This window comes from Enhydra lutris, unplaced genomic scaffold, assembly GCF_002288905.1.
Source record: "Enhydra lutris kenyoni isolate GAN:26980312 unplaced genomic scaffold, ASM228890v2 scaffoldscaffold34, whole genome shotgun sequence".
Classification (NCBI taxonomy): domain Eukaryota; kingdom Metazoa; phylum Chordata; class Mammalia; order Carnivora; family Mustelidae; genus Enhydra; species Enhydra lutris.
The window spans coordinates 10,975,386-10,999,277 of NW_019154118.1; the positions used below are offsets into that span (position 1 = coordinate 10,975,386).

At 40.6% G+C, this 23,892-nt stretch overlaps 2 protein-coding genes across 2 annotated transcripts; one reads left to right on the forward strand and one right to left on the reverse strand.

Annotated features, from left to right (window-relative positions):
* Positions 1-5,313: 5,313 nt before the first annotated feature.
* On the reverse strand, positions 5,314-6,258 carry LOC111153856 (olfactory receptor 8B3-like). Its single transcript, XM_022513124.1, is given in 1 exon segment — positions 5,314-6,258. A coding segment is annotated over 1 exon segment (945 nt).
* Positions 6,259-19,226: 12,968 nt separating this feature from the next.
* Positions 19,227-20,189, forward strand: LOC111154003 (olfactory receptor 6T1). The gene is given in 1 exon segment (XM_022513355.1): positions 19,227-20,189. A coding segment is annotated over 1 exon segment (963 nt).
* The last annotated feature ends 3,703 nt before the right edge of the window (positions 20,190-23,892 follow it).

Here is a 23,892-nt window from a genome sequence, read left to right on the forward strand (position 1 = left end):
GAAAGAACCAAGATGCCCTTCAACAGACGAATGGATAAGGAAGATGTGGTTCATATACACTATGGAGTATTATGCCTCTATCAGAAAGGATGAATACCCAACTTTTATAGCAACATGGACGGGACTGGAAGAGATTATGCTGAGTGAAATAAGTCAAGCAGAGAGAGCCAATTGTCATATGGTTTCACTTATTTGTGGAGCATAAGAAATAACATGGAGGACATGGGGAGATGGAGAGGAGAAGGGAGTTGAGGGAAATTGGAAGGGGAGGTGAACCATAAGAGACTATGGACACTGAAAAACAATCTGAAGCTTTCGAAGGGACGGGGGGGTGGGAGGTTGGGGGAACCAGGTGGTGGGTATTGGGGAGGGCACATATTTCATGGAGCACTGGGTGTGGTGCAAAAACAATGAATACTGTTACACTGAAAAGAAAAAAAAAAAAACCTTGAAACCAACAAACAAATAAAAAAAAAAAGACATAGTAGCTAAAATTTTCTCAAAATCAGTGGAAGACAGATTCAAGAGCTATGCAAACCTTAGACATAGTAAATCCAAAGAAATCCATGTCATGGCTCATCATAGTCAGACTTCTGGAAACTAAAAACAAAATAAAATTTTGGTGAAGGTAAAGAGAAGAGACAAATAACCTACAGAGATATAATGATGAAGATGATAGCAGATTCCCCATCTGAAATAGTGACGAAGAAAGGAGTTTCAACGGAAAAGAAAGAACTGCCAATTTTGAATTCTTTTCTTTTCAGGTTTTTATTTAAATTCCAGTTAGTTAGCATACAGTGTAATATTAGTTTCAGGTGTAGAATTTAGTGATTCAAGTTTTACATACAACACCCAATGCTCATCACAAGTGCCCTCCTTAATCTCCATCATCCATTTCATCCATCCCACTGTCTACCTCCCCTCCAGTAAGCCTGTTCTCTACGGCTGAGTGTCCGTTTTCTGGCTTGCCTCTCCCCCGTGGACCCCCCACCCCACTAGGTTCAGCTGTTTTGTTTCTTAAATTCCACATATGAGTGAAATCATATGGTTTTTGTCTTTCTCTGATTTATTTTGCTTCACATAATACACAATAGCTCCCTCCACGTCATTACAAAAAATACCTCATAGTGCAATTGCTGAATCATAAGGTAGTTCTATTTTTAATTTTTGAAGACCCTCCACACTGTTTTCCAAAGTGGCTGCACCAACTTGCATTCCCACCAACAGTGCAAGAGGGTTCCCCTTTCTCCACATCCTTACGAACATCTTTTGTTTCCCGTGTTGTTAATTTTAGCCATTCTGACAGGTGTGAGTGATATCTCATTGTAGTTTTCATTTGTATTTCCCTAATGTGAGTGATGTTGAAGATCTTTTCATGTGTCTCTTAGCCATCTGTATGTCTTCTTTAGAAAAATGTCTACTCAGGTCTTCTGCCCATTTTTAAACTGGATTGGTTTGGGGGGTTGTTGAGTTTTTGTTTTTGTTTTGAGGGAGAAAGAAAGAGTGTGTGTATATGCACAAACAGGAGGAGGTGCAGAAGGAGAGAGAAAATCCCAGGCAGGTTCCTTACTCAGCTCAGATCCCAAGGCAGGGCTCGATCTCAGGACCCTGAGATTGTGACCTGAACCGAAATCAAGAGATGGAACGCTTAACTGATTGAGCCACCCGGGCACCTCAGGTGTTGAGCTTTATAAGTTCTATAAGTTTTATAAATTAAGTTTTATAAGAATGTCCATTGGAAAAAAGGCAGTCACTTCAAAAAATGGTGTTAGGAAAACTGAACAGCAACATGCAAAAGAATGAAACTGGACCACTGTCTCACACCATAGACAAAAATAAATTCAAAATGGATGAAAGACCTAAATGTGACGCAGGAAACTATCAGAATCCTAGAGGAAAATACAGACTGCAACCTCTTTGACCTCGGTTGGAGCAACTTCTTACTAGATGTCTCCTGAGGCAGAGAAAACAAGCAGAAATGAGCTATTGGAACTTCATCCAGATAAAATGCTTCTGCACAGTGAAGGAAACAATCAACACAACTAAAAGGCAACCTTTGGAATGGGAGAAGATATTTGCAAATAACATATCTGATAAAGCGTTAGTATCAAAAATCCATAAAGAATTTCTCAAACTCAATTCCAATTTTGAATTCTATATCCACTAACAATATCCTTCAGGAATAAAGAGGAAATAAATACATTTCCAGATGAAGGAAATCTAACATAATTGGTCTTCAACATACTGACCCTTTCAGAATGGCTAAAAAAGTATATGGAACATAAAGGAAATGATCACAGGAGGAAGCCTAGACTAAACTCCAGGAAGGAAGAAATGTTGACTGTGGAAAATATAGATAAATAAAATAGACCATCTTCATGATTTTTTAAACTTTTTTTGACATTTGCAGCAAAAGTAATTACACCACCTGATATGACACTCAATGTATGTAGAGGAAATACTAAAGACAGGTTTTGTTTTGTTTTGTTTTGTTTTGTTTTTTAATGGGAAAGAGTAAAAGGAAGTAAATAGAAGCAAGTTTTCTACACTTTACTCCAAGTCACAAAATGTCAATACTATGTAACATGTACATGTAGACTATGTAAGACATGTAGACTATTGTGCTAACTAGAGTATACACACAGATACTTCAAATCACTAAGTATAAATCAAAGCTGAATTCTGAGGAAGGTCAAGTAATTGATAGGAAGGCAAGAAAAGGAGAAGCAAAGAAAAAGAATATATCAAAGATATATCAAGAAACAGTGGAAACAAGCAGAAAAGAACACAATGGTAGAATAAGCCCTCAGACATCAAGAGATCAATAATGGTCTAAATTAGTTAAATGGAGATTTAATTAAAAAGCAGAGATTTTCAGGGTGCCTGGGTGGCTCAGTTGGTTAAGCATCTGCCATTGACTCAGGTCATGATCCCAGGATGGTGGGATCAAGCCCCACATCAGGCTCCCTGCTCAGTGGGGGTCCTGCTTCTCACCACCCCCTGCTCCTTCTCTCTAGCACTCCCTCTCAAATAAATAAATAAAAATCTTTAAAAAAAAAAAAAAAAAAAAAAGCAGAGACTTTCAAGTTTCATTTAAAAAACAACCCAAACATGCTACCTACAAGAAACTTGCTTCAAATACAACAACGTAAGTAGGTTGAAAGAATGAAAAATAATAAACCATAAAAACATAATAAGTTGTAAGGGTAGTTTATATTTTCTTAACACAGGTCCCTTATCAGATATGTATTTCCTTCGTTTATCATTTGACTTTTCATTTTCTTCACTGCGTCTTACGACATAATATTGAATAGAGAAATAGCCAGATCAGGAAAAATCACAGACATGAAAAGGCCAGCGTAGGGGATATAGTCAATAATATTGTAACAACATTGTGTGGTTGCAGGCAGTAACTACATTTTTCATGGTGATCGTTGCATCATGCATAAAATTATCAATTCTCTATGTCATACACCTAAAACTAATATAACACTGTATGTCATGTACACTTCAATTAGAAAAAAGAAAATAAGCACAATATTTAACCAGATATTTCAAAGAAGATATATAATTGGCTAGTAGACATACACAAAAATTGTCAGTATTATTCATTAAGGACATGTAAATTAAAACCAAAATGAGATACTACTGCACACCCACCAGAATGACTATGATTAAGAAGACAGATGTTACCAAGTGTTGGCAAAAACATGGAAAAAAATTGTCATCTCTCGCTGGTGGGGATATAACAATAGTAGAATCTCTTTCAAAAACAGTTGGGCAGTTTCTTAAAAAGTTAAAGAATATTCATTTCACCCGCAATTCCATTTCCCATACTTTCACTTAACTCGCTCAGAAGCAGCGCCCAGAGATCTATACATCTCCCCTCCTTCACTACTACCTCTAGATCCAGATATTTTTGTTGACTTATCTTGAGTCCGAACTACTTTTCATCAAAGGATACTGGACTATTAGATATCCAAATACAAAAATTTTACTCAGATCAACAGTCCACACCATATAGAAAAAGCAATTCAAAACAGATCATGAATTTAAATGTCCTAATACTTAGAGAAGAAAACATAACAGAGAAATCTTGGAACTCTGGGATGAGCAAAGGATCTCTTAAATATGAAACCAGAAGTTCAATCCATAATAAAAGACTGAGACATTAAAATTCATCGAAATTGAAATTCTCTGCTCTTTGAGAGACACTATTAAGAGAATGAAAACCCAAGACAGATTGGGAGAAAATATTTAAATCACATGTCTGATATACTTTGCATTCAGAATATATCAAGAAATCCCAAAACTCGAGACTAAGAAAACAAACAACACGATGTGCCCTTTAAGACCGCACACATTGCCTGTCTCACTTACCACTATATCTGCAGTGTTTAACAATAGAGCCTGGTGCAGGATAGATGCTTAGTCTCTATTAAAAACTATACTGTTTGTGCCATTAACCCTCTGAGACAAAAGGGGCAGTGAAAATCATAAAGGGAAAATGCTGACTGCTAAAAGAATTAGAGATTTTTAAGTCTATTTGAGAAAAGGACAAAAATTCTTCTACTAATATAGCCTCTCTTATTATCTATATTTTGTTAGATAATTATGTTAGATTTTGATACTAACGCCCTGAAATCCCAAGAGGGAAAACCCAGTGTAGGCTCCTTTTTATTCCTGACGGCTCTAAAAAGGTATCTTAGTTTCTTGTCCTTAGGATCTAGGATCAGAAGGAAATCCCCCCTTACCACACTCCCTTGAGACCAGAGACTAGAAGGAGAAGAGGATCTTTCTATTTTTATCTTCTTTGGGGAAACAAAGGAATCTCCCTAAACAAAATGCCCTACAGCAATGTAATAGACCGCTCTCATTTCCACCACAGCCTTTCAATAGAGGTTTATTGAGTGAATGAATGAATGAATGAATGGCCATATCTCAACTCCACCAAAGTCCATATATCCATGACAAATCTTCACAGGAATTCCAGACATGTCTCAGTCAAAAATCTCACACTTTACCATTTCTGAATTTACCAACATTCAACCTTTTCTACTTAAAATTTATAACTTCTGAAAATGAGCTGAAGAATGACAAAGGAACTCCTTTTTACTTTCTGTGAAAAGACAGAGGACTGGTCCTCCTCCTCCTTATATTGTCTTTGTGAAATGATTTATAAATAATAAACTCAATTTACCTTATTATTTGAATCATTTGCATTCCTATTTTGATTTTTTACTGTTCTCTCTGTAACTTCATACATTGTGTGCCCCTCCTGGGTTTGGCATCTATACCTAACCGAGTTTCCATTTATGAGAACATCCTTTTCTTCAAAGTCGTACTCAGTGCAATTTTAACATCTTTGTTCCTCAGACTGTAGATAAAAGGATTCATCATTGGCCCCACAATGGTATAAAAAACTGTGGATACTTTGTCTTGATCCAGAGACCCAGCAGACGGCTTAAGATACATGAATGCTGATGACCCAAAGAAGAGAGAAACAGTAACGATGTGGGAGCTGCAGGTACTGAAGGCTTTGGACCGGCCCTCGGAAGAACGGATGTGGAAGATGCTGGAGAGGATCAAGGCATAAGAAACAGAGATGGTGAGGCTGGGCACTATTACGTTGACGCCCACCACAATGAAAACCACTAGCTCGTTGATGTAGGTGCTTGTGCAGGAGAGCCGGAGGAGAGGAGGTATGTCACACATGTAATGATTGATGATGTTGTCACCGCAGAAAGTGAGTCTCAGCATGCACCCAGTGTGGGCCATGGCACCCGCAATCCCCATCGCATATGTTCCTGCCATCAGCGTGAGGCAGACCCAATGGGACATGATGGCCTTGTAAAGCAGGGGCTTACAGATGGCCACATACCGGTCATAGGCCATGGACGTCAAAATACAGCACTCGTCAATAACAAAGAAGGAGAAGAAACAGAGCTGTGTCATACACTCTGTGTAAGAGATGATGTTCTCTGTTACAAAACCCATCAGCATTCTAGGGATTATGACAGACGAGTAGCAGAGATCAATGAAGGAAAGGTTGAAGAGGAAGGAGTACATGGGGGTGTGCAGGTGAGGGTTCAGACTGATCAGAATAATCAAGCCCATGTTCCCCACCACGGTGACCACATAGATCCCTAAGAAAATGAAGAAGAAAGGCAGCTGGAGTTCTGGCTGTTGTGTTAAACCCAACAGGATAAACTCGGTCACTGAAGAGTCATTTCCTGTGGCCATTCTTCCCTAAGGCATATCTGTGAGAACAAGACAAAAGATGACATTGCAATGAGTACCCAGCTCTCCCCGCCAATCCCCCCATACTGAGACTGAGACCCAGAATGAGAGAATGAACTCAAACCCACCCTGCTGTGTGCCTTTGTTGTCTCCACTGTAAAGTCTGAGGGGCCGTTCAAAGATGTGTATCAAATACGTTAACAGGTGAGTGCCGTCGGTGTGAGGCTGAGGAACCCTGTGACCAATCAGGGCTACATTGTCTGTGTTCCACTCCTGCTTTGACTGTCCACCAGCCCCACCTAATGGCCCATGGCTGCCTCCACAGGTAGGAGATGAGGGCATCTCAAATCTTCAGCTGCCATAGCTGAGGCTGGGAAGAAAGAGAACAGGACAGATCAAATCAACACTCACTCTTCAATATAGGTCCTTGCTAACCTCTCTCCCTTATTCCCAAGGAGACACAAGTGGCTCCGATGAATTTCAGAGATGAGCAGCCCAGAACGGAGATCCTTCCTCTTTGTTACCTTTTTTGTTTTGACTGAGGGAACCAGAGCACCGACCTCTGAGGAGCCATGACTTACAGATGATGATTTCTGACAGTGGCTTTGACCAGAGTGGTTTTCTCCAGATGAGGGGGTAGTAAATAGCACCCTGCCCGTGCCCAAAGAGCCCCATGCTAATATGACCCCAAGGGTTTTCATGCATTAGGAAATCCTAGGGACCTAATTAAAAATTAGGAAATCCTAGGGACCTCAAATCCCCAGAGATCAGGCTTTGTAGCAAAAAGACATTACCTATTGTGCATGTATAGTCCAAGTTCATTATAGGAACACTGATTTCTTGGAATATACCATTTTTCACACCTTTGGGGTTGTTGCCAAATCGGGCACATCCCCAAATAGAAAAGCAGATGATCCTTCGTGCATCCACTGCCCCTCTTGCCATACGAAATACTGTACATTATTTGTTGTTCGTTGTGTCTTTCCACAACACACACACACACACACACACACACATACACACATTCATACACTCACATACATTTGAATTTAAGTTCTAAAGGGACAAGGATTTTGTCTGTTTCCTTCAGCACTATTTCTGGAGTACCTTAGACTAATACGAAGGGTATATAGTAGGTATTGACATTTGTTTGATTAAATAAATGAATGAGAATCCCTTTTTTCCATCTTTCCTGGGCCCTGTGCTGGTTACTGACTACAATGGAATTCTTGCCGCACAGGCAAAGGCTTACATGGCGTCCATGTTTTTCTTTGCACACCTGTAGAAAAAACACCAGGAACATCCATGAAGGTCACTGCTGAACTCCTGGTGTCCATGTAGGAGCACTTCAGATCAAAGTTACTGAACTCAGGGAAAAAATTTTATTTTCCTCCACCCTCAGTGTCACATAGAGGACTGCCATAGGCTCTCAGAGAGGTCCCGATGTCTCTCCCCAGAGACCGCAGCAGAGACTCAGATCAAAAGGCAGATTTGGATTAGCCTAGGAAGCTCCAAAATGCCAAAGTCCTGCTCAGCTCACCATGGGAGGCCATGGGGAACCATTCAGGAATTTTATTGCTCTTTTGGCACCAGATTGAAATCATCAAAATGGAGACTCTTGGGAAGATTAACGTGGTGAGCACCAGCAAGTTGGACTGATATGCGAAAGACTAGAGGCAGGGTCAGCTTTGGGAGACAATTACAACAGTCTATGAATGACTTTCAGATGCCCTGAATTAACAGTGCTACTGTCAGTAATTCCAAGAAACAAACATACTCAAGAGACATTGCAAAGGGAGATTCATCCAGACTTCTTACAAAGAGGATAGAAATAGACAAAAAGAGTTGCAAAAAATGCTAGCCTCAGTGTTGGGATAAACGATGCTGTTACTACAAACAGAAAGAACTCGAAGTATTTATGGAAAGTGTACATTCGGGTTGAACATGGTGAGGCTGGCTGCTAGCCGGACAGGGAAGCAGAAGCACACGTTAGGAAACAGCCCAATGAAGGCTAAATAAATGTAAGGAGGAGGGTTACACATGAGAAAAAGATTTGGGGATCCTTTCCATAAAGGCTAAAGCCATGGGATTAGGTAAACTCAAGGAGAGAAAAGATGAAGAAAGATTATGCTAAGTGAAGTAAGTCAAGCAGAGAAAGACAAGTATCATATGGTATCACTCATATGTGGAACATAGGTAGTAACACGGAGGACCATGGGGGAAAGGAAGGATATCTAAAGAGGGAGAAATCAGAAAGGCAGATGAACCATGAGAGTCTATGGACCCCAGGAAACAAACTGGGGGTTTCAGAGGGGAGGCGGGTAGGGGAAGGGGGTAACGGGGGTGATGGGTATTAAGGAGGGCACGTGTTGTGATAAGCACTGGGTGTTATACATAACTAATGAATCACTGAACACTACATTGAAAACTAACTGAACATAAATGAATAAATATAAAAAAAAAAAAAGAAAAAAGAAAAGAAGGAGAAAAGGAGCAGAAGGGCAAGAATAAAATTTGAGAAATCCTCCCATTGTAGGTTTTATATTTAGGGTCATTTTAAACCAAACCATTGCTGATATGAATCCTAATTATTATTCTTAGCCCCCTCAAAATTACTAGAGGACTAAAAATTCCTCAGGCCAAATTTGAAAAGTGCCCCACTGGATAGATATTCCTTGGGCTGCAACAGTGATGAGTACCTGGGGGAGTCCATAAAATGTTTTGTCTTTTTTTGTTTTGTTTCTTTTTGGCAGAAAAAGAGAGAGCACACATGAGCAGAGGGAGAGAGAGAATCCCAAGCAGGCTCCACACCCAGTGCAGAGCCAATGTGGGGCTAGATCTCATGACCCTGAGATCATGACCTGAGCTGAAATCAAGAGTCAGTTACTTAACTGACGGAGCCACCCAGGCACCCCCATAAAATGTGTTCTGTATAGAAAGTTACAAACTCTTATTTGGCTGACAATCCCTGTAAAAATTAAAAAAAAAAAAAGAAAGAAAGAAAGAAAGAAAGAATCCCTTTAAACTTATATGAAATCACATTGCAAGAATCTTACATGAAGGTTTTAAGCCACAGCTGAAAGTCATTCTTTCATCTTTAATGCAAACCACCTAAATATGGGCAAATGTGAAAGGAAGATAGGGAGGTTCTGAGCTTATCCTTACATTGCAAAACTCTCATTCCCTCCCTACCTTTCTCCCATCTACATAATGGTCGCCTTAACCTAATTCAGTTAAAACAACGTTAAATGGTCTTCCTTTCTTTGAAATATATCAGCACCTCTTGTCCATGCCTGACTCCTTTTCTTTTTTTTTTAATATTTTTATTTATTTACTTATTTGTCAGAGAGAGAGAGAGACCAGAAGCACGGAGAGTTGAAGGCAGAAGAAGCAGGCACAGGGAGAAGCAGGCTCTCTGCTGAGCAAGGAGCCGGATGTGGGACTCAATCCCAGCATTCTGGATCATGACCTGAGCCAAAGGCAGATGGTTAACCAAATGAGCCACCCAGGCATCTCCTGACTCCTTTTTAAGTAACTCAAGTTCAGTATGTTCTACCTTGTCATAGTCAGTGGTAATCAAAGCTTTATGTGATGCTCTATTTTCTAAAGATGCAGAAAATAAAACCACGTATTTTAACCCAGAACATGATGTTTTCATATATGTTTACATTGTCAAATGATCATCATAATCAAGCCATTTAACATATTCATTACCTCATGTAATTATGAGTTTTTTTGTGATGAGAACACTTAAGATCAACTCTCTTAGCAAATTTCAAGGATACATTACAGTATCATTAACTATAGATACAATGTTGTACATTAGATCTCTGTAACTTACGCATCTTGCTTAACTGAATTTTTGTCCCCCTTGGAGAGCATCTCCCCCTTTTGCTCGGTCCCAGGTCCTGACAACCATCATTCTACTCTATGCTTTCATGAGTTTCACATGTTGAGATTATATATACAAGTGAAATCATGCAGTATTTGTCTTTTTTTTTTTTTTTTTGGTCTGCCTTATTTCACTTAGCATAATGTCCACTACGTCCAACTATGCTGTCCCAAATGCAGAATTTCTTTCTTTCCTTAAGGCTGACTAAACCATAAGCATTTTTTTAAGAAGTCAGCTCATCCTAAGATTAATTCTTCTTCTCTAAGTTCTAATCAGTAAAGAATATACACAAAGACCTCTAGTCAAAAAAGATAAATGAATCAGCTGTAGCAATGGGCAAGGGGACCGTTATCTGTAGAAAGCAGAACTCTCTAGTAAATATTAGATTGGAAAAGTACACCTTAATCTTAAAGCCAAATGAGGCTTCCTATGTATTCCCTCTTGCCTGATCCACTGTAAACAAAAGGAACATTGTGGACACACCCCACAGGCAGAAAAGGAATTGCCTGTACTAATCTAGTTACCTTGCAGGAGTGAGGATGGGGAGATCATGCCCCAAAGAGTCATTTTTCTATTAATAAATGAACGGGTCCAAAGAAAAGGAGGGACTTCCCTTCTTGCTTTTGAAGCACGATGGCTCCACCTACTGATAAAGGTCTGACCCAAAGAATTTTGGACCAGCTCTTCAGATTAGCTATTTCTCTTCACTTACAAAAAATAGGTAAAAGGGGGAAAAAACCCAAGATTTCCAGAATGTGAAGAAGAAAGGAAGTCCTTTCCTAGGTGGAAATGTAAGAGGAAAGAATGAACATTTCTAAAGTGCTGGGAAACGGGATCCGGCAGAGGCTGGGTACTTAATAAATAATTGTCAGTGGTAGATGCTCCCATCAGATTTTATTTGTCTATTATTTGTGAAATAATCACACCTGTGAAGAAAACACTGTAATATAGTGGGTAAGAGCCTGGCTTCTAGGGCAGAAGACCAGATTTAAGTTGTGTGTCCCTATTCATTTCCATTGATTAACCAAAGTAAACAGGTATAAGGAAAAAAAAAAAGAGAAAGGGAAAATGCCCATTTTTTGGAAAAGGTAGCAGTTCTACTAATCTCCCTGCAGAATGATATTCCATCTTAATTCTGAGATTAAATGCTATCATAAAGACATTTTTTCTCCGAATGAATGTAGCTATCACCAGGCGTGTTATTGAACAAATCATTTGGACTCACTTCTTGTTTCTCGGTCTTTCTTATGAGAGAAGACTTTGGGATCAAGTAGGCACCAAAACACCCTCCAGGTAAGGTGATTATCTGCCACACTTTATAGAAGTCCCACTCTAACTGGAATTATATCAACTTGTTTCACTGAAAGAAACAAACTATTCTAGGAATTTTAAGCTAAGAGGCTTACAGGGAAATAAGCGCTTACGTAATCACCAGCAGCAGCACTTAGGAAATGGGACTCCAGGATGGACTCCTAGTCCTCTGCAGATCTGACCCAGTGCGGAGGTTAGAACGAAGGTGGGAAGAGCTCACCCACAGTAACCACAAGGGCATTCAACACCCTTGAGCACACTTTCTCTTATTCTTGAAAATCAGAGCAAGGCTGGCTCCTCACTTTCCCATATTAAAAGCAGATCGCTTTTATTGACCTTACTATTCTATCCGATTTTAAGGGGCAAGTTTTGACAATCCCAGAATGTTTAAAGACTTTTCTCTAGACATATTATTCTGATCAGTGCAAAATTTTCTTTTATGTATTACATATTTTAAGCCATAATTTATTTAGCCTATGAACTCCTAAGAATATCATAGAATATTTTCCCATCTTCAGGAGAAAGAAGAAAAACATAACTGGCTACAAATAAAAATCACCAATACACAGTCTGACATGACTATATTTCCTAATTCCAACTAAGTTCAGATAACCATCAATAGAACTTTAAAATATGTTCTCTTGATTTTATCTTACCTCTGTTAAGCCAATAGTAGGCACAATTCGTTCATGCTCCCGAATGTGCAAAGTTTTTCAGTAGAATGGCATCTAAAGGGGACAGACTCTTAACAGTTCACAGTTTTAAAGGACTTGAAGTTCAACATTTATTCAGGGGATGGGGTAGAGTCAGCAGAGAAAAATGGATACTCTGAGCTTATAGAATTTATGTAAACGAGAAGAGAATTTTTATTCTGCATTATAATGAGCAAAATTTAAATGATTTTTCTAACCTTTATTATCTTAGTGCAGACTACATTCAATCCATTCTCTTGAAAGCCCTGTGAAACCCATTCTGCTGACGAGGAAACTGACGCTCAGAGAATGTAAGTAACGTACTCAAGTTCAGGCAACCGGTTGTGTCATAACTAGTATGTGATTGAATACTCAGTATTTATTGAAAAATAGGGTTTATTTTGTTATTTGTGCTGATAATATATAGATACTTAATTTTTATAATTTCACTACGTTCTCAATATACCCAAGGTCTTGAGTCACTAGCCAAGTTTAAGAGAATTTCCCAAAGTTTGGATATAGTAGTAAATTTTCTACTACCCTATACTCAAGAAATAGCTTTTTTTTTTTTTTTTTTAAATCAAAGGAGTATGGCTGCCACTCTATGACAAAACTCAAACAACTTACTCCCTGTAACCTCAAAGGGCTAATTACACTGTTTATTTTTAAGAAAGTTAGGTCAAAGGTGTTTCCTTTTGGGATTCCAAAACAAGTTCAAAGCAAGTTAAAGTAAATGTTAATTGATTAGGTATGGAAAGAATTAATCATGCCAAGTTACAAGAGCTTATCTTTCAACACTACAGAGGGGTTTTGCCTGGTATCACGTGAAGCAAACAGGTGTTGATACAAAAAGCCTTCCGTGTGCTCCACTGACCATGAACAGGAGCCCTACAGGTCCTCTGCCTTCACCTTCTTCAGAGTGGCCAAGGGGAGAAGCCTAAGAAGTACCAAATGGAACAGGTACAAGCCAATTTATATGAGCCTCCCATTTCAGGCAACTTTGTGTACTCAAAATCTATTCTTACTCTGACTTAGAAAGGAACTTGTTGGAATCGAGTCTTGCATATACAAATCTTAAGTCTTACAGTTTTGCAGTATGAAGCATATGGTATATTTCATTACACACAGAAATACATTTCTGTTTATCGGAAGCAAGAGAGGAATGAGAGCCCCCCATTCCCACTTCTGGCTAGGGAGTTCTGCACACATAGACCCGTACTTGGGCCAATAAAGCACTGCACTGCACTGTGGGAAGCTCTGAGGTTTATGTTTTGCATACCCAGATAATGAGACTAACAACTTCCTCTTTTATTAGGGCCTCAGACACCACACCTCCAGCTTTTGGAAAACTTTGTCCTTATTCTTGTCACTGCAGTTTCACTTGAAATTCTAGTTTTGCAGGTAGAGAAGTAGCCAGAAACCTACTGTAGTTGGGAGAGCATTAGGCAAAGTACCGTGTCCCAGAGAGCACAAGTTCAGGAAATATTTGCATCCTCAGTTACTGTGTTAGCCATTCTATCCTCAGGCCCTTAAGAATGGAATTATTTCTCTTAAGAAGTAAATGTCTCCTTGGGTGCCTGGGTGGCTCAGTGGGTTAAGCCTCTGCCTTTGGCTCAGGTCATGATCTCAGGGTCCTGGGATCAAGCCCCGCATCGGGATCTCTGCTCATCAGGGAACCTGCTTCCCTCTCTCTCTCTGCCTGCCTCTCTGCCTACTTGTGATCTCTGTCTGTCAAAAAAGTAAATAAAATCTTCAAAAAAAAAAGTAAGTAACTCCAAATAATCACGTTTCTTTTTAATTTAACACATTACTGATTATTTGACAATTACCTAAAAGCAAGAATACCATGTAATAGCTATATAAAGACACTACTGGCAGAGATGGAAAGGATCCAAAGACAAAAATTAAACTTCCTCTGTCTCAAGGGCTTGTTTAGGCTCCCAGGAGCCTTTAAATCCTTGAGGTTTGAATCATTCTTCTTCCAACAAATAGTATGCTCTGGTCTTGCTATCTTTAAAAAGGAGTATACTTACATAATAATTATATTTTGAACAGTAGTTAATAAAAAATGCACAATCTTTATAGTCTCATTTTCCTATGGAAACACTCAAAAGTTTTGGTATTTGGGGTTATTTTAAACCTGACAGACTCATGTCCTTTCTTGAACTGCAACAATTCCTCCTTAAATGCTCAGTTAAATGTTATGAACCTTATAAAGTATTCCATGCTGCCCCCAAACAAAATTCGTTCCTTTCTCTGCCCCTCACATGACTTTCATTTTACTTTTATCACAGCCTTAAATGAATTCTAATGGAATTTATAAATTTGCAATCACGATATCTTAACACTTACTACACTATGGCTCTGTAGCAATTAATGCCACTTTGTATCTCCAGTACCTGGTAGGACAAGGTAGCGCAAGGCTTTCGAGATTGTATCTAATCTCCTATGTATGGGGTACTTGGAGAGCCCAGTCCTGAAAGCAATACTCCGTACATATCCATGGGCACCATGGGGCATGAGTCAGCCATCTGGAATGTTGTCAGAATTAGAAGCCTGGATTTATATTGCTTCTCTGGGTCATTTGTAAAGTTTGCTCTACTAAAAGATAGAAACTGTGAAGTTTGCTCACATTAGAAAGCTGGTGTTGGGGACACCTGGGTCACCTGGGTGGATCAGTTGGTTAAGCCGCTGCCTAAGGGCTTAGGTCATGATCCCAGGGTGCTGGGATTGAGTCCCACATTGAGCTCCTTGCTCAGCAGGGAGACTGCTTGTCTCTCTGCCTGCCACTCTGCCTGCTTGTGCACACTCTCGCGCTCTCTGACAAATAAATAAATAAATAAAATCTTTAAAAAAAAGAAGAAGAAGAAGAAGAAGAAAGCTGGTGATGGTTCTAGTTTAGAAAAACTAAACTAATGTCTAGGCTCTTCCATTTCCAACCTACAACTTAACCTCTTCTTACACCTCAGTCCTTTTCCCTTAATCACACTGAAATCACCCAACTCTCTCCTTTCTCTCTTAATCCAGTAGTTCTCAGACTTTAAGGTAAATAAGAATAACCCAGAGAAATTGTTAAAGATCTGTATTCCTCGGCCCTAAACCCAGAGGATGATTGCATTTTTACAGGTAGAGTCTAAAAATCAGCGTTTTTAATTGACAAACTAGAGGATTCTGGTGAGGGTTTTCCATGCTGTTAGGAAGTAATTCAATAAACCTAGATTCACCCTTAATTAATAAGGTATAAAATGTATTCAAACCTCAAGATGCCAGGAGGATAGCTAAAGAGGAAAAAAAAAGAAACAAGCTAAGTAAATGTGCAGTCAATAGAATGAGGATTTGGCTAAGGGAAGCAGGAGAGCAGTTCTAAATGGATCATAACAAGCTGGAGGACTAAACAGACACACGAACATACATCCTGGAAACTGGAAATTTGCAAGACCACATGGTCCACGTGGATGAAAGGATTGAGAAAGGGTCTCAGGGGTGCCTGGGTGGCTCAGTCAGTTAACCATCTGACTCTTGATTTCAGCTCAGGTCATGGTCTTGGGGTCATGAGATCGAGCCCCAAGTAGGGCTTTGTGCTGAGTCTGGATCCTGCTTAAGATTCTCTCTTGGGATGCCTGGGTGGCTCAGTCGGTGAAGTGTCTGCCTTCATCTCAGGTTATGACCCCAGGGTCCTGGGATCAAGTCCTGTATCTGACTCCCTGCTCAGCGGGGAGTCTGCTTCTCCCTCGCCCTCTGCCTGCCACCCCCCCCCACTTGTGCTCTCTCTCTCTCAAAAATAAATAAATAAAATCTTTAAAAATAAAAAAAAATAAAAAAGATTCTCTCTCCCTCTGCCCCTGCCCCCACCCCAGCTCCCATGTTCTTTCTCTCTAAAATAAAAAGAAAGAAAAAAGAGAAAGGGTCTCATAGCAAAGGTTTATGTTAAGTCCTGGCAAGAGGATCTTATCTTTCAGAAGGGAGATGAGACGGTTTTAATGATTCCAACCAGATTTAGGATAGTAAGTCATAAGTGTAATGCCATGAAGGAGCGTTTACTGGGAATGATAAAGTAGGTAAGTACCTATGTGTGATTCTAGATCTTTAAGCAACCCAAGCAGAAGGTTCCACTTTCTACATGATCTAGATCCAGCATATCCTGTGATAGAACTTGAAAGACAAGGAGGACAAGTCCCTCTGATGTACTCCAGCTAAGGGAGTCCATCCTCTTTGGGGAGGGAGTGGTAAATGGGGACAGAACACCCACCTTTCATCGCTCTACAGGAGGAACTGAAAGCCTCCAAGGTAAGGCTCATTCCAGCACACATTCTGAGGGATATTTTTATCTTTTCAGGATCAAAGCTTTAAACTACAATAACTAATTTCTATATGCAGAATTCCTATCATTAGCCCACAAATGAAGCAAGATAACGATTGGAAGTTGACACTGGATCAAATTTACAGTCACCAACTCTCTCTCACCTAAGATATTATGGCCAAGCAGTTCCAAGTGCAGGCTCCAAAGTCAGACTTTCTAAAATTCCGATCCCTAACTCTTCTACTCACTAGATATGGGTCTTTAATTTCTAACCAATTCCTTTGCCTGTAGAATAGAAGTAATACCTAGCTTGTGTAGTTGCTGAGAGACTTAACAATGAAATGAATGAAAAGTTCCTTTCCTGACACATAGCTACTCAGTAAACGCTAGCTGTCGTTATCATGAGGCATTATATTGTCGCATTCCAAATCAATGTCCTTTTCCCCTCTGGCAGGTTCAAGTTTCAAGTAAAAATAGCCATGGTCTGAATCAGGGTTGGATCATCTTAAATGTTCATCTTAGCTCTACCTCTGAGGTTTTGTAAACTTGCTCTCCTGAAGTTTGCTCACCAATAAAACGGACAACAATAGAAGCTATCTTATTGTGTAGATTAAGTCATGGTGCAGCTAGAGTGGAAAATATGTGTACGTGTTTGTCCCTCATAGCTCTAATTCCCTCCATAGATTCTCACCTTGCCAAGCAATATTTTTAGTGCAAAGTGCATGGAACAAGAAATCATTTCCAATAACAGTTTAACAATTTCTAACTATGACTTTATGCAAGACTTCTTAGACATTAAGTAGGCCAACCAACAACATTATTTGGAGGTTCAAAATGACAAAAAAAAAAATTTAAGATTTTATTTATTTATTTGGGAGAGAGAGAGCATGAGCAAGGGAAGGTGCAGAGGGAGAAGCAGACTCCCCAGTGAGTGCAGAGCCTGACAAGGGCTTGATCCCAAGACCCTGAGATCGTGAACCCAGCGGAAGTCAGACACTTAACCAACTGAGCCACCCAGGTGCTCCCAAGTGACAAAATTTTAAGCATGTATACATAGTGGTTATATTTTGATTATGTGGAATCATAACAAAGACAGCTAGCCACCTGGAAATTATTCAGAAACTTGCAAGTAAGTTGAAGGATTACTTGTTACAGTTATGTCAGTGGAATACTGTATAACAGACTTTGGTGTATGTATTTTATAATTGTAGATAAAAGCTAATATTAAACATTTCACAGCTAGGCTTTATAAGCTATTTTTAAACACAGTATTTACCTGATACTTTGGAAAAAGGCAGAGTTAACATATTTCCCTTATCTGAAATGATTATGACATCCTGAAATAGTGCTCAGAATCCTTCTCTGGATTTTATTGAGGTACTTCTTTGATTTTGGAGCTATAGTCTCTACCAGCCTTATATATATATATAAAGCTTTATTATTAGCTAGCTAGCTATGTAATTCCAGGATTTACTCCTTATTGACATAACCAGAACTTAGCCTGAATGTCTCTCTCTTTCAGCCTTGGAACCAAGATTATCTGCCTCAGCCGATAATTTTTCTTAAGGCCTCTTCAAACAGGATGCAGAAAATATTTGTGTTCCCCATCTTTAATGCTGGAAGTCTGGCATAATATAGATGATCCTGGATTAAACTTTGCCAAAGTTCCGAAATACTTCATTTCTCATCAATTAAATAAAGTAACTTGATGGTAACTTGCATTCTTTCTGTCTTAGAAAGCATTTTCAGGCAATGAAATTGACAGGCAATATCTATGAAAGTCTGAGTATTTGGTGCTGGATTTAAGAAAAGGATCCTAGAACCAAGATGTCTACTGAAACCCAACCCTTCAAAACTTATGGGTAAATTTCACAAGATGCAAAATGTCCAAGGAAAAGATGAACATATCTCCAAATGAAGGCAATGGTTGAAGAGGTGAGCTGATACAGCCTATCTCCTTTGTAAAGTTTCCCTCTCCCTCCTCATCTTATGCCGTGAACATGTTGGAGGAGCTGAGGATGAGGGGAGGCAAGTCAATGTGACACTGGGAAGAGGGATTTCCTATAATCCACAGAAGGAAGTCTTGGTAAAAACAACAACAAAAAATAACCAAACAGGACTGGGCTCGGCATGGTTTCATCCTGTGACTCTGCAGCTGATTAAGGAAAATAAAATCGCTAAAGATACTGAAAGCCTTGATTTTTATTGTTATATTATGTTAAACCAGGACACAGAAGGACCACAAACACTGAGAGTTGTCAGTCATCTTTTCTTTATCTATAAGATGAGGGGGACACCTGGGTGGCTTAGTTGGTTAAACGTCTGCCTTAGGCTCAGGTCATGATCCCAGGATTCTGGGATCAAATCCCACATCGGGCTCTTTGCTCAGTGGGGAGCCTGCTTCTCCCTCTGCCTACCACTCCCTCTGCTTGTGCTTGCTCTCTCTCTCTCTCTCCCTCTCCCTCACAAATAAATAAAATCTTACCAAAAAAAAAAAAAAAATGAGAACAGTTATATCTAACTTTAAAAGCCACTGTGAGAGGAGATATAGTATCCAAATTTCCTAATACATAATTAGTGTTCAATATCATCCATGTTATTAGTGGTTTACAGCTTGCTATCATAATTTGCTTCTCTTTCTGTGAATCACCTCTAAGCAGAAAGATTAATATATTCTCAGAATGTAAGGAAGCACTAGGTGCTCATTATTTTATTAATTGATTAGAATATGATTTGTGACTATAGATCCAGTTACGAAGTTCTGTTTCATTTCTCCTCCAGGTCACTGGAGATGAGTCCTGAAAACTGGACTCGGGTAACACGATTTGTCCTTCTGGGTTTCCCAAGAAGTCACATCCTACAGTCCCTGTTGGTCCTGGGGTTGATGGTGACCTACATCGTAACGGCCACAGGCAACCTGCTCATTATTGGGCTCAGCCGGACCAGCTGACATCTGCACACACAGATGTACTTTTTCCTGAGCAACCTGTCCTTCCTGGAGCTGTTGCTCGTGTCTGTTGTGGTTCCCAAGATGCTCTTCATCATTCTCACAGGGGATCACTCCATCTCATTTGCCAGCTGCATCCTCCAGTCCTACCTCTACTTCCTCCTAGGCACCACCGACTTCTTCCTCTTAGCTGTCATGTCTCTAGATCGTTACTTGGCAATCTGCCGACCGCTCCACTATGAGACTCTGATGAGTGGTCGTGTCTGTTCCCAACTCGTCCTGGCCTCCTGGCTAGCTGGCTTCCTCTGGGTCCTTTGTCCCACCATTCTCATGGCCAACCTACCTTTCTGTGGCCCTAACGGTATCGACCACTTCTTCTGTGACAGTTGGCCTTTGCTGAGGCTCTCTTGTGGAGACACCCACCACCTGGAGCTGGTGGCTTTCGTGCTCTCCACGTCCGTGTTACTGGGCTCCCTGGCACTGACCTCAGTTTCCTACGCCTGCATTCTTGCCACTGTTTCCAGGGCCCCCACAGCTGCAGAGCGAAAGAAGGCATTCTCTACTTGTGCCTCACATCTGACCGTGGTCGTCATTGTCTACGGAAGCTCCATTTTTCTCTACATCCGTATGTCAGACGCTCAGTCCACGCTGCTCAGCAAAGGTGCCTCAGTCCTGAGCTGTATCGTCACACCCCTCTTGAACCCATTCATCTTCAGTCTCCGCAATGAGAAGGTGAAGCAGGCGCTGAGCGATGCGCTGAGGTGGCACAGAGCTATGGCTGCAGGAGACTGTGAGGGTCACAAGTAAAAGGAAGTATTAGATGAGGTTAAAAATGTATGCAACTTGGGGGCGCCTGTGTGGCTCAGTGGGTTAAGGCCCTGCCTTTGGCTCAGGTCATGTTCCCAGGGTCCTGGGATCGAGCCTCGCATCGGGCTCTCTGCTCAGCAGGGAGCCTGCTTCCTCCTCTCTCTCTCTGCCTGCCTCTCTGCCTGCTGTGATCTCTGTCAAATAATGAATAGAATCTTTAAAAAAAAAAAAAAGTATGCAATTTTTAAAAGCGTATTTGAAGTTCAAGTCACTCGAGCAACACCCTGCACTTTCCTCAGACAATTAAGAAATAGTCTCCATATGGGGCACCTCAGTGGCTCAGTCGGTTACGCATCTAGCTCTTGGTTTCGGTTCAGGTCATGATCTTGCGGTGGAAGGATCGAGCCCCAAGTCAGGATCTGTACGCATCTCCCTCACCCCTCTTGCAAATGTGCACTCTCTCTCTCTCTCTCTAAAATAAATAAAGTCTTTAAAGAAAAAGTCTTCATAAATATATAATACAAAACAGGGAGTGAGCCTTCATTTTCCTCCCTCCTATCTGCCTGATGCCTCCCCGCCCCACTCCCCCAGAAGGCTGATCCAATTGGTCAAGTTTCAGAATTCTGATTAGGACACATGTCCTTTGGGGCAGGTAATGGCTTTCAGGCAGGGAGACCACTCCTCTTCTTCCTTACGTATGTGTTCAGGCACACTGATTCCCGCTTTGGGATCCCAAATGATGAAGCCTGTCAGGGGATGCTGAAACATGGAGATTCAGATCAGGAGCTTAGAGGGGAGTAAGAGGCCTTCTGCAGCCTTCCACCTGGACTGAGTATTACAAACAAGATTAACCAGAATCTGGATACAGAAAATTACATTTTGGCAGCAATAATAAATGGTTCTTCCACTTGTTCCTGCTCTGTACGTGACTAGCATCTCTCCTAGGAATCACATAAAGGAAGAGTGCTGTGACCAACAAAACCTTTGGCTATCCCGAATTCCCAAGTCTAAATACAAGGACAACCATTCCATCATTCCTTGAAGAAATATTATTAAATACCTCGTATGTTTAAGGCACTGAGCTAGGCAGGCTTCAGATGAGGGTGACGTCTTGGGACAACCGAGATGTGTAGGGCCCAAATTTTAAAGAGACGCATGCACCACTGGTTGTGCAAGTTCAGGGTCAGGCCAAGCACAAACCTGGGAGTGAATGCATCCTCAATTCTGCACGCGAGGCCACTCTGGGGCTGTTCTGGAATCTCGGCTCTGGAGCTAGACCTTCAGTATATGGTAGTAGACATGGCTCTCACTTTTATAGAATTTACAGTATACTGCTGATGGCTGGCAAACAAACAAGAAAACCTAAATACACACCTTAGTACGTAGTTACAATTTGTGATCAATGCTTTTGAGAAAAGAGTTGAGTTTTGTTCAAGAGGCTAATAAGGAAAACTAATTTGGACAAAATGTGGAACATGCCTCTGAGGAGATGAGCTTTAAACTGTGGCCTCGGGTGGAGCAGCAGTTACCCAGGCAAACCGTCGGGGAGGAGCTTTCCAGAGAGAGCGAGTAGTATTGGCCAGAACCCGGGGTTAGGCAAGAGCGACTAAAAGAGAAAAATGTACAAGAGGACTGGAAGCAGAGTGGTGGGCTGATGTCAGTTCAGACAGGACCTTATATCTATAAGGTTTCCGTGGATCTTTCTTCCTTTGTAGAGACAATGTAAAGCCTTTGAAGGGTTTTAAGTGAGGAAGTGATCAAGTCGTATTTTTAAAAAATCAATCAACCGTTGTGGGACAACTGGTTAGAGGGAGACTAGTGGGTTTGAGAGAATCAAGTAGGAAGCTGCCACCTGGCCTAGATGGCTGGCTATGACTTTGACTTTACAACTGGCAGCGACGACTGAGAAAAATGGACAATATGTAGTTTGGAAGCAGACTTGGTAAGATGGGCACTGCTCCCGCCCACAGAGATCTCACAGCCTATGAAAGAGCCAGGCTGGTAAAGGGACTAAGTTAGAAAGAGGGGGAGAGCAGAATCCTAAGGGAGACTGAGATATTTTCTGAAGAGAATGACCTCCTACTTAAGGGGACTATGTGCATTTTTATGTGTACTGAACCTGCCTAAATTTTAGCTCTTTTCCCCTACTATCCAGCCAGATGAAAATCATTTGGGTTACTAGAAAAAAAAAAAGAAGAAGAAGAAGAAGCTGCATTTTATTTGCACTTGTATGTCCTCTTCAGTGTATCTGTACATATGACTTGTATAAATCAAGATTTGACTCTGCTACAAGTCCAAGGTATAGTGGCAGGAGAATTAAACTCTTCCTACTAAACCAAACTATATGGAAAGAGAACTCTGACTTGAGTCTTCTGATTCCAAAATTATCTTTTCACTAAAAGATACTCTTTTTAAATAGATCATGTGTTTGCTCTATGCTGTATGAACACCTCTTCCAACTTTCCAACTTGTTTTTCCTTGACCTGTGTCTTTCCTCTTTCAAGCTTGACCCATGCTCTAGGCCCTGGGTACTAAACATTCCCTCTCAGCTGGCTATCATCAAGGAAAGGAACTTTGCTTATACTAATTTACTTACTAAGGTATAAGGGATGGGTGATGACTTAATGCTATGATTGCAGACGCTTGTTAAATATCATCCTTTTTCCAACCCACATCCATGGTAGGTATCACCAATTGATTAAATAACATTCAACATAAATAAACCAAACACTGCTTTGTTTTATTTTAAAACTGATTCTCAGGTATGGGAGTGAAGATAAAAAAGTGCAGGTCCTATGGCAAAGGTAAGAAGCCAGATGGTTAACTTGGTGGTAGGAGATGTGGGAATATGGATCAGGGAGTTAAGATGTGAAGGGGGGTAATAGACCATGTAAGAAAAGACCATGACTGTTTCTCCATTCCCTCTTAAGTTGCAATAGAGCTTCTAGGGGTACTTGTGTATTATCTTGTACCACTCCTTATTTAGGGACTGAAGGATAATCTACCTTTCCACTTTATAACCCAATTCTGCATTTTTCATTGTGTTCAGTTGTCAACAAATGATCTTTTACTCTGTGTCCCCACACTCCAAAATCCAGTCTGTTTCACTCTCCCAACTACAAAAGACTGAGACCAAGTTAGAATATTTTATCTCCGCCCACGATGCCAATTTAACTGGCACAAACTCAAAAAGACATAGTGACCCTTAGTAGCTACAAAGAGCTTTAGATATTATCCAGAACTTGGGTTCCAAAGTTACACAGAACCTGGATTAGATTCCAGAAACAAGCTCTAGAGACTCAAATAAATGATTCAAAGTCTCTCAGCTGCCACAGATTCATCTTTAAAATGAAGATGATAGGGATGCCTGGGTGGATCAGAGGGTTAAGCCTCTGCCTTGGCTCAAGTCATGATCTCAGGGTCTTGGGATCGAGCCCCGCATAGGCTCTCTGCTCATCAGGGAGGCTGCTTCCTCCTCTCTCTCTGCCTGCCTCTCTGCCTACTTGTGATCTCTGTCTGTCCAATAAATAAATAAAATCTTTTTTTAAAAAAAATGAAGATGAGGGCGCCTGGGTGGCTGAGTGGGTTAAGCCGCTGCCTTCAGCTCAGGTCATGATCTCAGGGTCCTGGGATCGAGTCCCGCATCGGGCTCTCTGCTCAGCGGGGAGCCTGCTTCCCTTCCTCTCTCTCTGTCTGCCTCTCT